The sequence below is a fragment of the Chlamydotis macqueenii genome, chromosome 19 (genome assembly GCF_036417535.1).
Source record: "Chlamydotis macqueenii isolate bChlMac1 chromosome 19, bChlMac1.mat, whole genome shotgun sequence".
Classification (NCBI taxonomy): domain Eukaryota; kingdom Metazoa; phylum Chordata; class Aves; order Otidiformes; family Otididae; genus Chlamydotis; species Chlamydotis macqueenii.
The window spans coordinates 5,065,612-5,080,290 of NC_141574.1; the positions used below are offsets into that span (position 1 = coordinate 5,065,612).

The following is a 14,679-nucleotide window of genomic DNA, read 5'->3' on the forward strand; positions in this document are numbered from 1 at the left end:
AAAAACTGATGTATAGGAGAGTAAAAGGGCCCCAAGGTCAGAGAGCTGTCCTTCAAAAGAAATCACTTTCTCTTTTCCTGTTCTAATTGGGGTGCATTAGCATCTTACGAAGAATTAAACTGTCAATTATATTTTTTTCCAAGTATTTTTTAAAAAGAAAGCTTTTATTAAGCAAAACACTTTTCTTGAGTTTTCTGACCATGTAGAGAAGGCTTCTAGCCTGGATAGCTTCACATTAACTAAACGGTTAACCCACATCAGAAGGCGGCAAATCGCCAAGCAGAGAAGTTAGCAGAAGGCAGACAGACAGTAAATTTGATAAGATTCCATATATTGCTCTCAAATAGGAATCTTGAAGTGGTAATTCTATAAACATGCGGGAAGCTCTGAAATCTGTAGTCTGTCACATTTTCAGTTTTGATGGGAAAGAAGCATATCTAATGAGTGATACACACAATAAAACCATGTACCAGTCTTCCCGCTAAAATCATCCACAGCTGAATTTGTTCACATTTCAGAAGTGACACTCATACTCCTCTAGCACCAACATCAACCCTGTAGTGGCCACTTAGCCTCATTTAGCTAAAAGCCTCTCTTTTCTGAATATCATCACTAGCAACGCATAAAAGCTACAAGCAACTATGTTTTAGAAGGAAATCAACATTTTTCTTTTTACATAAACTACATGGCAAACAAACAGTGATGGACAAATGGACTTATGGTATGCGCTCTACTAGAACTAGCAAAGAATTTAAAATAAACAGGTATCACATTTAGTCATTGGGATGTTAGCTCTGACAATTCGGCAGGAACGCAAGCGACAATTTACAGAAACACTCATCAAAATGGAGGTCTTCCGTACTGGAACTGAACATTGTTCAAACCAAACTGTTCCACAAGAGAATACAATCTTCAGGTCCTTCTATAGCCTTCCCTGATTATGCTAAATTTCTTGGTATTTTTATTATACTGTTTCATTTACTGGGCTTATTACAACAGCGTGCTTTGTACAGCTTCCTTGCTACTGCTGGCAGTGTTCCTTTCTGGGATTAGTAGCTTTTGCCCAGGTAACCTGCAGTTCAGAGTCTCTACGCTAGATGCCTAGGAGATAACGGAAACTCTTAATATCTTTGAGTTTGCCTCCTCTGTACTTCTGCATTGGCACTATTTCCAGCCATGCGTGTTAATGAACTGAGCAGGCATGCACAGAAAGCAACACACTTTTCTTGTTCCTTTCGCACGCCAATTATTGATTTTTCCCATTTATAGCATTATAATAAATGACCATTTCTGATGGAGCACAGGATGACACACTAGGCCATCCCTCACATTCCTGCTGGCATCTTGGCTTCTCCCGGCTTCCAGAGAAGTAACACATCCTACTATCATTGCCAGAAGGTGTAATACCTGTCTTCTAACATGGGTTGAGCTTTAGGAAGAGCCAGAGCTTGTCAGCAAGATATCCAGGATCTCTATAAATAGTAAGTTAGGTGATTACAACATTGTTATTGACAGTTCCTACTATTCCTAAGGCAAATTCAATAGATTTAGACTATAGAAAAAAGAAATAAGCTGATGAAGCAGCCTGAGGAAAAAAAAAAAAGCACAGCTGTTATCACATTTCAAGGATTACTGATAGTTCATATTGGAGCTGGCAGAGCCTGATATAAAAATCAATATATTTGTGAGAAATGGGGATGCCTGAAGTATTCTGAATGCTTGTGGGTTATGTGGTCACAGCCCAGACCAGTCACACATCCTGGCTGTATCTCTTTTCTGATGTCCACCATAAGACTTTTTTTGGTTCCTGTTGAACCTGACAGATAATAGCTGCTGGCACTGAAACAGTAGCAAGGAAACACCTGAAAGTGATTAAACTAGACAGCCCTGAGGGAAATTTGCAGAAAGCGCTTGAACTGGGAGTTTGTAGGGAGTGAGTGACAGAATTGAGAGCAAGGATTTGGAATTACTTCTAGGATCCATTGATCAAGTAATTTCATCTGCCTAAACATCCAATTTTCCATTTACATACCAATCCTATCATGCAGTGCTCTTCCTGAGAAGTATGTAATCACATAAGAAACTTAAATACTGCTATTTCACAGAGAATTTTAAACATTATTTGGCTTGCCCACCTCAAAGGATTCGAATGTGAAAAATCACCAGTTTCCTACAATCCTGAACCTTAAAGAGAAGAGACTTCCAGTTTCTCATGAAGATATGAATTTCTCTAAACATTTTAATATAATTTATTTACTATATGGCTTCATAGATTAAATGGCTTTAAGTGCATGCATTAAAATAAACATTTTTCAAGATTAGCGACCTCTTCCTCCCGTTTTGCAATTTTTCCAACGCTTTTTCATCTATTAAGACATTAAAAGCAATGCAAGAGCTCTGTAAGTTTGGTTTTAACATAAATTCAAATTGCTACTTCAGGACAGTACATGGAAAGACATGATATGATGGATAAGGAAGCTGAAACCAAGACATTTATTTCTCCCTGCGTGTCATTTCCCATTAGTTGGGATTTCAAAACTGCCAAGCAGTTACAAAGCCAAACATCACAACACAGGACTTCCAGCCAGAATCCGTCTCCAGTTCCATTTGCTTAACTCCATTTGCCAAGAATGGAGACATGAGATTGGCCTCACCTTCCTTTAAGTCGCTTATGATTTACTGCGTTAGCTTCCAACAGAGCAGACAGGGGTAGTTATGTCAGCAAAAGGCTAGAATAAATAACTTAAACTCCACCAAGGGCAGCATACATACAAGCCTATTTAAACAAGCAATCTTGATGTCAATTATTTATTATCTGCAGCATTTGGAACACATGCTGTTGCTCAAGGTCAACACACAAAAGTTGGACAGTCACACTCAAATAAAAAAGAAACATAAGCTATTTTTTGGTTTATATTTCCATACCTTGTTTCTTTTAATTTCTGTTACACAATACCATAATTCCAACTGAGTACCTACCACCAGAGTGTAGCTGGAACTAATATAATATCATTTCAGTAAAATAATCAAATCACTCACTTGAATAACAAAGAAAGGCCAATCTAAAAAGCAAAAACAAGGAGAGAGAGGCGGAGAGGAAGACACGATGTCTGCAGTTAAGACATGAAAGGAAAACACAAAATTGATGAAGGCAATCAAAGAAGCCAAAGAAAGTGGTTTCAGAAAAAAAAATTTCAAGATTTACACAGTTGGCTACGTACACAAACATCTGCATTTCCCAGCTACAGGAACATTCTTACTTGGATTAGCTCCACAGTCTGTTAGCATTGCAGTGTAGTCTTGATCACAATCAGAGACTATTCGGCTGCCATTTCAATAAAATATAGCAGCTGAAACAATGTTCTCTCCTTTCCTACTCAACGTTGCCAGGAACATGTTGTGCCCTCTGTCATATCTGATTTTTAATTTTCCTCTTAGCAACAACATACTGTATTATACGTCTATTGGTATTTTTTCACGGTGTGACGATCTGAAAGTAGCGTTGAGCTTTGTAACCTTGCTTACTAACATCTAGCACCTTTCAGGGGTCATGACAATGACACATTCTCAGAATACAGCTAGATTTTCAAGCACCCTTTTGGACTATGGAACCGTAGTGAAAATGAAGATATGCAAGATAAAGGTCTTTTTGTATACATACCTTTAGATAGCCCCTCTAAGACCTGGGACATCACTAGGTTAAAATGAATTTTAGGGAGGTAACACTTTTTTTCTTCGTGTTTATCCACACACTATACATAGCCCCACACTTGGACTCCTTTTGCCCAGCACTCACATTCCCATTCATACGTCTACAAATGCTGATGCAAAGCGATATGAGGTCAGACCTAATGATGTAATTTAAGTTGGCAAAACAATACCCAGGTGTAACTTGACCTCCATAAACCATTTTACCCTTTGTATTTAAAGTAGTCGGCATCATAAATCTTATTCCCCCCTCCCCCAGTCCTCGTTATTATACATGCATGCGGAAGGGGGCTCTATTCCAGCACTAGTATTTTTGTATCTGACATATGTGTTCCATTCCGGACTCCCTGCCGTGCTGTTTCCCTGGCTGCGTTCCCAGGATCCTATGCTGCATCATCCGTACAGGTTTTCTTCTCCGCTCATTACTCCTCCCAAGCATCTTTTGCCAGCATCATGCCTCTTTATTGACTGGTGAATCTCAAATGCCTTTGGATACGACTACTCACTATTAAATTTGAGGATTTACACACCGATTAACGACAGAACAGGATCTGTCTCCGGGTTACTGTGGAGCATTTATGCTGTTACAAGATGCATCATATTCTTTTGGGGGTGGGGGGAGTATATAAAGGATTTCTGGGGGGAAAAAAAAAAAATAAATCTTTTCTGGTTGGTAACATTGTTCTGTTACGCAGCCAGACCCTACAGAGCCTGTGACAAATGGGGAGGCCATGGTCAAATTTAATAAGATCTTACATTCCCTTGGAAATGCCACCAGGGAGCAGACAAAGGCAAGCGTTTGCAGAGCTCCTGGGGGAAAGCAGAGCGTTTGCACAGAAGCCCTTGGTATGCAGATGGTGTCGCTGCCTTTAGAAACGGGCTTAGGTTTGAAACCAGTTGGAAAAGGCTGACGGGGCTAGCGCTGAGGGAGAGCACGCTGCGCCGTGGCTTAGGAGCACAAGCTACACGTGAAGATGTTAGGGCCGGCTCTTTGTCTGCTTTGTTGTCCCAGGAAGCGCGGCCTAACCTCTCTGCCCATTCAGTAGAGAGAGGAGAGGCTGCTGTTGCTATACAGTGAAAATGTAAAGCAGAAAGCTCTCCAGTTGATTTACGAGGGGGCTGTGTAGGGCGACGCCCGCCCCGCCGCAGGGCCCCGCCAGGGCGGGAAGGGCGAGGGCCGCTGGCGCCACCGCGTGGCCGCTCGGGGCCGGGCCGCCCAGGCCGGCGGGGCCGAGGCGCTGAGAGCTCCCGGAACCCCCGCTTCTGCCTTTTAACCTCAAATTACTGACCCGTGGGGTGTAGGATGCAGTGAAAGGCTAGTCCGCAAGGCTCGGTATGTCTCATCCTATATGCTGAATATGACAGCAAGTTGTGTGCTACAAGGAGGGACAAGGAAAACTCACCTAGAATCTAGGTAAACCAAGCAACGCTCACAAAACATTTCATATGAAGTACACTGTCTTCCAGAATCTTCATATTTACCTGTGCTGGGCTTCAGTCGACTCTCGGCAAGCTCAGAAATCGCTCCTGTTGTAATGGTCTTCTTCAGCCTGGAGACTCCAGAAGCTGCCGCCGCCCCTGGCTTTGTCAGCATGTCGTCGCTGCTCGCCCTCTTCAGCTGCAAAAGAGAGATTTGTGAGCAACCAGAAGATTAAGGTCTTGACTATTCCCATCAAGTAGTTCAAAATGCAAGGTTCCTGGGAGAAGAGGAACATTTCCATAAAGTAACTCCATGGGAATATTGCTTTGATAATCATACTAAATAATTTTTTATTAATTTTTATATTTGTTTTGCATTCTAGATTTTTGCGAAGTGGGTTAAGAGACAATAGTGTTTCAACAGTGAAGAATTAACATGGGAAAGACTGTTCAAATAAGCAAATAATTGAAAGAACAAGTAAATAATTGAAAGGCAGGGAGAAAACAGTTTACAGGAGCAGACTACTGGCAACTCCGGCTTCTCAGCTCTTGCTGTGAACAGCAGTCATATTTCCTCACTGGTTCACATTCAGTCAGGGATTTGGGCCTATGCAGAAAGTGCCAGTTGCAGAGCCTGAGACGCACAGAGTAGGTCAAAGCAGCAAATAACTGGGCCTTTATCTGTCAAAAAAAAAAAAATCCTAAAACCTGCTGGTTCTTTTCTCTCCACTCAGGATCACAGAGTTTTGCTCCAATGGTGACCTTAGATCCTCTGAAGAGACTTCTGAGCTATTCCAACAGCAAGCAACTGCCAGTTCCTTCCCGTGTTTGCCAAACAGGAGTCACCAAACTTTGTGGCCTCATAAACTAGGTTATCTGACACAAACAAAGAACATGCTGGAGACCAAGCCAAAAATCTCAAAATCATTTAGTTGAGAAGCTCAGGCTGCCACAATAAAACACAAGAGCAGCCAATGCAAGATCTAATGCAATTACCAGTTGAAATCCCTTATCTTAAACATGATACAAATTCAGCTATTTACCCTCCTTGTTTATTGAAAAGCAGTGAGCAAAGATGGCCAGTGATCTCATAACAGGACCTAATACTATTTGTTTTAATAGAGACTGTAGGACTCAGCAGAAAAGAAACTGAAAAGTCTGTTTACAAGAAAGCATTCTGTTCATCTGACCACCAAGGAAGTCATTTGCAGCAAAAATGCTGGTAGAAAGAAAAAAAAAAAAGGTTTTCAGAATAGATAAGCTGCAACATTCTAAAGATTAATACTTTTACATTCCATAAGCTTGGAAGAAAGCGATCTGTTTGCTTTACAGACTATTTCACAGTATGTGTTTTTAAAATATATAACAGGAGATATCAATATAATTTACTTGCTTTATGGTACGTGAGAAAGTAAAGGACCATTGTTGCTGTATGGTCTCTTTTGGGAGAGACTTGCTTGTCAAAGCAAGTCTACTCTAAATGTGTACTCAAGAAATCCATGCAATACAAGTACAATGAATGTAAGATTCAAGGAGAAACACTGAAATTATGTTGCTTCAACAAGAAGTAGCAGCAATTTATCGCAGAACTCTGGTCAGCTGCTTTCCCATTTGTGTGCCTCCATAACAGCCTGTGTACCTCTAATAACAGCCTCTAATTAATTTCAAGAAAAATACTTTAAGCATTTTAAAAGACCAAAGCTATGGAGAGTCTCTCTAGAACAATATTTTTTAAATCCTTTTCAGTTTGTGGACACCTAACTGTTTTCACAAATCAAAACCCACTTCCTTTGAAGATGTCCAGAGTCACCCAGGGAATCCATGAACCACAGGCTGAAAACCACTGCTCAGGTTAAAAGAAAAGAGCACACAACACACTCTCCCTGTTCAGCAACTCCTGAATGTAAAACCTTTAAGCAAAATGAAGTCTCTCAACTCCAATTCTTTCTCCCTTTCATCTCTTCCTCTGACTCAGAATCTGTGGTTTCCCGAACCCTGTGAGCATGTGAGTCTCAATAACTGAAGTGTGGATCTGCTCCAGGATACCAAACAGCTAATGTTTTGCCTTCTGACAGAGGTTTTGTCAACTCACTCTTAGGAGCAGAATGGAACAACCTGAATTTCTGACCTTTAAAGAGTTTTGCAGTCTCTCTAAAGTAATTTCTTCAGTGAGCCCTCTTTTACAACAGCAACTATGGTGCCTTTTTCTACCCCATTTCTTCAAGGAAAGTACTTTGATGATCTTGCATTTGTAGATGATCAACAATTTGAAGATAATGACTGTAATTAGGAAAAAACCCTCTACATTTAACATCAGACACAAATCAACCTTATCTGATTTCCTGTTTAGTCTCTTTGGTAGCATTCCTTCAGAGATGCTGGCCTCAGCCATACAGCACATACTCCAATGATGAACATAACCTGCCTGGAGCACTAGAATGAAATATCCTATTGGTAAGATGCTCAGAGCATCTAGGAGTCTACAAAAAAAGTTAAGTAAATCAATCCTTCACTCGAGAAACTGTGATGATTAATGAAATGTAGACCTCCTCTTGACTAAAATGCTGTACCATGATACGTATTGTTTATTAAGTTTTACTACTGGAAAGAGTTATAACCAGAAAGCCCATGGTCTGTTTTCATCACTGGTATCTGGGGCCATATGTGGATGACAAGGTTATTTTTGTTTGCTGGCTGCAAGGGTGAAGATGCAGCACCGTTTCAGGTGTATTACTCCATTTTCTTAAAAACACTACTTTGACAGAAGTTTCTGCTATTTTTGAAATATATTTGCGTAGTAAAATAGGATTCATAAAATGCATTTCTTCCACTGCAAGTAATATCTTCTGTTAAATACATTTTGCCTTGAAGAAAGAGAGGCACGGATTTTTAGGAATTCTGGAAATCTATTAATAAAGCTCTTTCAGTTTCTTTACATGTATAACAATCAGTTGAACTCAGAATTTGCCATTTATTTTTCTCAGACTTCAAAATTAAGGCAATTCCCTCACACACAAAGTGTAAGAGAACCCACTCATACCTTACACAGATATCATGTCTCACATGCGAAGTATTTTCAGAAATGTGCAATAGTTTAATACACAACACGATTAAAATCTCCCTCTACTTAATACAATGGTCAAGCCCACTCCCAGCCTCAGGTGTAGTAATGTTCCAGGACCAAATGAAAGCTTTATCCTGGAACAAGGCTATAATGCTTGCACAGTCCCCACTGGTTAGTACCTTGCTGAGCCGAGATTCAAAGGCAAGTGAAGTTGAGGACTTGGATGTCTTCATTCCTGTTGAGGTGGTGGAAAGCGATTTTCCTCTGTCAACCCCATGACTTCCTTGCCTTGCCATTGCACTCCAAGGCCTGGCTGTACTCTTCATTTTCTTCCCAAATAACTCCACAGACCCTAAAGAAAACAAAAATATAAATATATGTATAAACTGTCTTTATATCATCTGAAAGAGAGTAACGAGATAGCTAGCATCAGCTTAAAGGGCCGAAAAGGCCACGCTAAACTTTATTCCCTCTCTTACACACATCAAAACTCAGCCTAGAGAAGCCCTCAGAGCAGGCTGCAGCCACTTACATTTTTCATACTGACTGCTAACATCAAACACCACATGACTGAACGCTGACTTTTGTTGAGACTGTGTAAGTCAGAGACCCCTATCAGCCCCAGCAGAACATCTGGGAATGCTGAAGCACCGTGAAAGAATAACTGAGAACACTGAAGTCCACAGCAATTTAAGACAACCTTGTGATAAAAAGAAAACTACTTCTCTTACTGTTAGATCCAGCATCTTCAACTGAAATAATACTCGGTTTTAAAAAGTCACATGAGAAGCAAGTTTCCTCAGTTGTATGGGAAATATGGTATCTTTAACTTATCAGAGTCTTCGAGAGAAGCAGCAGTTGATGTTACCACAGTGATAAAAAGATATTTCACAAGACCAAAATTTACAAAACTTAGTAAAAAGTGTCAACTTCCTTGCAAATAAAAATCCAGATCCACTATTCCTCAGAGATAAGCTTATACAAGAAAGAAATCCTGCCAGGAATCAGCAAATAGATGTGAATTCCTTTTTTTGGATATAGCTGAACAAATTTAATCTGCCAACAAGAACAACTCTCTGTTTCTCTCAGTAGGTAGACAGCTGAAGATTAAGCTAGCTCAACTGTTGTTGCTCTAAAGCCATAAATTTTCACCAGCCATTGCCCAATCCAAACCAGGAGCAGAATAACATAATTAGTTGGACTAAAAAAAAAAAAAAAAAATAAAAAAAAAAAAAAAGAGTCCCACCAATCTGAGTTGGGAGTGGGAGGAAGTGCCTGATATCTCCTCCCTTCCCCCTCTTCAGTACGAGCAACATTTTTCTCCTGCAGCTTCATTTTCTAAAATAGACACAGGATGTAGCTGCGTATCAGCCTTGTGTAGGCAAAGGCTAACTCGCTTCTTGTGTGTTAAGCAGGTACCCAGAAGCTGCAGAGAGCCCAGCCGAGCACCTCGGCTAAGGGAACGCACTCGCGGTAGCACACGCTGTTAACCATACAGGAGCCCAGCTGGGCCAGCCTGATCTTGGACAGCAAACCTTGGAGAGATGCTGAAACAATTTATTCCTGGCTGAGTCAGTACAAGGGCTTAGGTCACACCTTACATCTCTTCATTTGCTTTATACTTTATTTCACATTCACGAATAAGAACACTCACTGAACTCATGGGAAATCGTTCTGTCTGGGGCCAAGTCATATCTGACACTGACAGCACCTTCCAGGTGCCACCGTGGTCTATTTAAGGAGCATTTCACTGCACAGAGGCGGAAGGGAATGTCAAGAGCTCTGCTGCTGTCTTACAGAGAACAAAACTAGCAAGTGACATTTCCTCTATTTGTCCTTGGTGCCTCTTACAGGGAGGGCTGTCTACTTTCTCCACAGCTCCTAAATAAATAAATAAGTTAGTAGTTAATATTACTAAGTATAGTCATTACTCCATTAAAATTCTTAACACATACAGTGTGGAGCCATCAACTGATCTCATTAGAGGAGAAAGCAGAGTAGTCTTTGATTATTATGCTGATCACTTGGCTCCTTTTTTAAAGCACTGACAGATATGTAAGCTATACTACAATAAATAACAATGTTTAGCACTCCCACAGTTCATGATCTACCTCAGCGAGCTTTGGTGCTTTACATTATTTCATAAGCTATTTTTAATGGGTATCCTGTTCACTGTATTTATATGGGGGAACAAGCAACTACACATGCAAACTATCTTCCTGATTAGATCTCCAAATTATGCAGATTTTGAATTTTGTAGCTCCAGTGGCTGCACATGCATTTTGCTTTATTATATCCTCTGGATTTCTTCATAACTGTATCTCTTTCCTGCCTTAAGCTGCACAGATGCTTTCCTGATATCCTAAACAATTTAATTTTGACTCATTCACGGCATTTTAAAGTAGCAGTGGAGTATATGCTCATTAGACGTAAAAGGATGAGGTACTTAAAAAAACTAACCAAACAGAAAACCACAAATCAAGAAATCCAGCCAGTAGCCTGAGGCAAACTGGCTTTTTCATTTAATGATAGCTGAATTATGTGCCATGTGGATTTAATATTTTACTAAGCCAAGCAGAAGAAACTAGAATTGAGAAGAGTATATTTGGATTTATTAGAATTTATTATTTTTTCATTTATTTATATCAGAATCGGCATTTATAAAAGACAGAGGTAAGGCTTCTCATGTATTTGGCTAACCTGAGTTTGCGCTGTAGATAAAGATCTCAGTCTCTGAAGTGGGACCCCAGTATCCACAAGTCCTGTATGTACTTCTAAGAATAAAGCCAAGTTGAACACATCTTAAGCTACTTTTATTCCTAGGTAGGCGACAAACATTTGAATTACTGGAAGTACTGCTTCAGGAGAAACACTAAACAAAAATACTTCCAATTATGTCTCAATACGTTTCAGATGAGACACCTTTCTGCTTACTGTCCTGGAAGATGACTCACTTTAAGCAGCGCCTGGAGTTCTAGGATTTTATTTTTGATTTCTTTCTTAACATTTCACAGGGAACTTTACTTAGGAAGCAAACAGAATGCCACCATCAAAAGGCTCAAAGTCACAGCAAGTCACTGGTGGGCCACAATGAAACCCCTGTAGCATGCCCTGCTTGGAGCTGTACTCTAAAAACATGTAGAAACTGAAGATAAGAAGGAGGTCCATGCTGAAATAAATGTTGCTTCAGAGCAGCAAAATCAGTTCCATTGCCAGTCACTTCCAAACTGCAGGGGTTTGGGGGTTTGGTTTGTTTTTAAAATCTTTTACACTCAAAAGTGCTGTGTCTGCATACCCCTGTCCTCTGAAACAGGGGCTGCAAATGGGATAATCAAAGGGTGTACAAAAATGTAAAGCTGGTCCTGACAGAGATTTTTCTCTCAGTAATCCTCAGAATTCCCTGAGGGCAGCAGTCTTTAAAAATTCAGGCCATGCTATATAGTTCATCCTTTCTCACTGGTGTTTTAAAAGGGTATTTGGAGAATTTTGATGTGGACTATTTTGGCAGTTGGCAGAAGTTTTACAGCAGAAAGACAGTAAAATTTCAAGTAAGGTGGACTGTTTTATTAAAGATCGAGAACTTAGACATTTCTTTATTAGTCAGTCCACATGCATTTATTAATAAAAGTCTTAGAACCAGCCTAGAATTATTCCCATTTTATGGCTAGAAAAACAGGATTAAGAATTTATCCTAACTCTCACAGGCAGTCAGCATCAGCAAAAGCAACGCTAGGTCTCTTGGATCTTAAGGCTTGGCTGTCCATCAAAGGAGTAAATGCACCAGTCCTGTAGAACAAACTCTAGCAAACACATTCTGCTGACTATTAGAGGCTATTTGAATAACTAAAAAAAAAAAAAAGAACGGATAGGTTGGTCTGAGTGATGGCAAGCAATGTTATTTCACAGTCAAGAAACCTAACAGTTATACTATCAAGTAAATAAAAATTATTAGCATATCTGCAGAAAGGAAATTACATGGGAAAATCCCTCTTGAGGGGCTAGAGATACAAATTATCCGTACCCCACATGCTTTACACAATTTAGGTTCTGGTGCTCATGCCTGCGTGTAACGCTACTCGCTCAACAGGACAGTCAAATTAAAGCAGAGTCATTCAAGTTGCTCTGGGAAAATGAATGACAAAGAATTATGAAAACTCATTACTACATCTGGAGAGTAATGTACCAGATGGGAGGTTCATTGAGACCTGTGAATGCCCAGCATTTCTGAAAAACGAGGTCAGAAGTACCCACTTCGCAGGTAGGACTCTCAAAGGACAGAAGTCTGTGACTCTGGTGGGTTAAAATCCACAGTCCGCAGTGCCATTCTCCTGTAATTCAGTTACTTTTCATTACATCAAAAGGTCAGACTATTCCAGAACCTTTATTACACATTCTCATGAAATCAAAGCACTTTTTTTTTTTAGCATGCAAAATTTGCATCATGCTTACACTGTTTTCTTTCCAAACTAATCAATCTCTGCTATTTTCAGACAAACTAGCAACTGGAACATAGAAATATCTAACAAGTTCAGTAAACTGTAAAGCATTTTCTAGCAGCGTGTAGGAAGCTATATGGTAGGATAGCCAGCTGGGCTAAAGTAGAATTTTTTTCTGCCTCTCACATCAATTCACTTTAAACAACGGTTTTTAAGCATAACAGATGCTTCCATATGGCTCATCTCGATTTCTGGGCTGATATCAGGAATCGAGCAACGGTCACAAACCAGGGACGCTGGTAGTCCAATTGGTAACTTGGAGATAGATGGCACAGATAAAAATATATTTGGAAATAAGACCAGGCTAACAATTGCAAACAGTTTACTCGCTTTTGGTCATCTCGAGCAGCTTTCCTTCGGCATCTGCTCCTTTCAGCTCGGTGTGTAATATTTCTGTACCTAACACATCTGTCCTCTTTTCTCTAGTCTCTGTTACCTTGGTTTTAGTGTCTTTGAGGCTATCTCGGTGCAACCGCTTTCCATTACTCTTCCAAGTGGAGACACTTGCTGGATTTTTGCTGGTACAAAACTTAGCTTTCATTAGAATCGGATTAAGCACCACATTAAAAAAAAAATTTAAAAAAATAAATCAAAAGCCAGACCATCATCTTCCACCCAAACACAACTCAAAGGAACAGACAAGATACACCCATTTCCCAAAACCTCATCTCTAAGCCTCTTCTTGCTTTTGCTGGCCAAAGCAAGAGAATCAATTATAAAGCTGACCCCAAGCACTGAGCAGCAGTTTCCTCTGGGCTACCTCAGAAGACCTGCTTTCCAGTCTCATTTGCAGCTGAATTTTCATGTTTTTTGGTAAAGTACCAGGAGACAAGACATCACTTGGAAGTGTTCATGTCCAGACTGCATGTTACAGCAGGGCAAATTCTGCTAGTTTTATGCATGCCTCAAGCAAAGGTGGTTTTAATATTATTATTATTTCTTTTTTAACTTTCAAGAGTGGAGAAAAATGTACATACAGCTATGGAGCTGTATCAAGACAATCTCACATTTGTGTGTTATGAGGTTTCTTGCTTATTTCCTTAGTGTATTTTCCATAATTCTCTACAATGGATATTTAATAACCAGTACACAAATATATAGAATGGTTACAAGGATGTCTAAACTACCTCAGAAATGGCCTAGGTGAGGACAGTTCCAGCCAGCCACAAATGACAGGTTTCTGGCCATCAACTCAGCTTCCGAAACCATCCCGACAATACTGCCAGAGTCCAGGTCAGTAACTGCAAAACTCTGTCTCAACATTGCTCAAAAAAAAAAAAAAAAAAAAAAAATCCTCTTCCCACAGCAACCGTTAAGAGTCATTGATGACTTTTCCAGGCATGGACAGATGAGAGCAGCGCAAAACCTTCTGCCCACCCTTCTCCACAGAAATTCTCCATGGAGTTTTGGATTTGTAAATCTTTTATACTTAGTTAGATGCCATGAAAAAATGCAGAAGTTATAACAAGATCACGTGTGCTATGGACACGGGGTTTATTTAACTGCATTTCTCTTGTCCTTGTTCCATACTACTGGCCATTTGTAAGACAGGAAGATACAGACACCTTTGCTACTTCTCTAGATAAAATACCCAGAACTGTCAGCCAGGACAGTGACTGATGCTTGAAAATCAAGCCAAAGCTGTACTTTGAAATAACTGGGAACATGCTCCTCCGGTAATTTAAATTACACTGTTTGTACATGGATATGCAATCATCTCCTCCTCCCACTGATTATCTAACCAGTCACCACTACACATCTCAGAAGAGAAACTATGCTACCTCCCTACGACCCCTAATCTTACAAACAGCATGGGGATAAGAAAACAAAAAGCCCAACCTACCTGTACCTTTTTGCTCATTAGCCCCCCAGAAGGACAGCGATAACTACCAGCTGGCTGGTGCGACACCTGAAGAAGCCACGAAGCACAACTGTGCCACGGCAATCAGTCAACAACCCACTATGCTTCTCTGGTTTAAGAAGATGCATTGT

General features: G+C 40.2%; 1 protein-coding gene across 1 annotated transcript in view; it reads right to left on the reverse strand.

Annotated features, from left to right (window-relative positions):
• The window catches only part of SPECC1 (sperm antigen with calponin homology and coiled-coil domains 1), a 96,178-nt gene that overhangs the window by 67,119 nt on the left and 14,380 nt on the right, over nucleotides 1-14,679 (reverse strand). The window contains exons 2-3 of the mRNA XM_086762878.1: nucleotides 8,371-8,543; nucleotides 5,191-5,326 (exon numbers count right to left, since the gene is read on the reverse strand). Of these exons, the coding sequence (XP_086619004.1) occupies nucleotides 5,191-5,326; nucleotides 8,371-8,517 (283 nt within the window). The 5' untranslated portion in view covers nucleotides 8,518-8,543. The remainder of the gene's footprint in view (nucleotides 1-5,190; nucleotides 5,327-8,370; nucleotides 8,544-14,679) is intronic.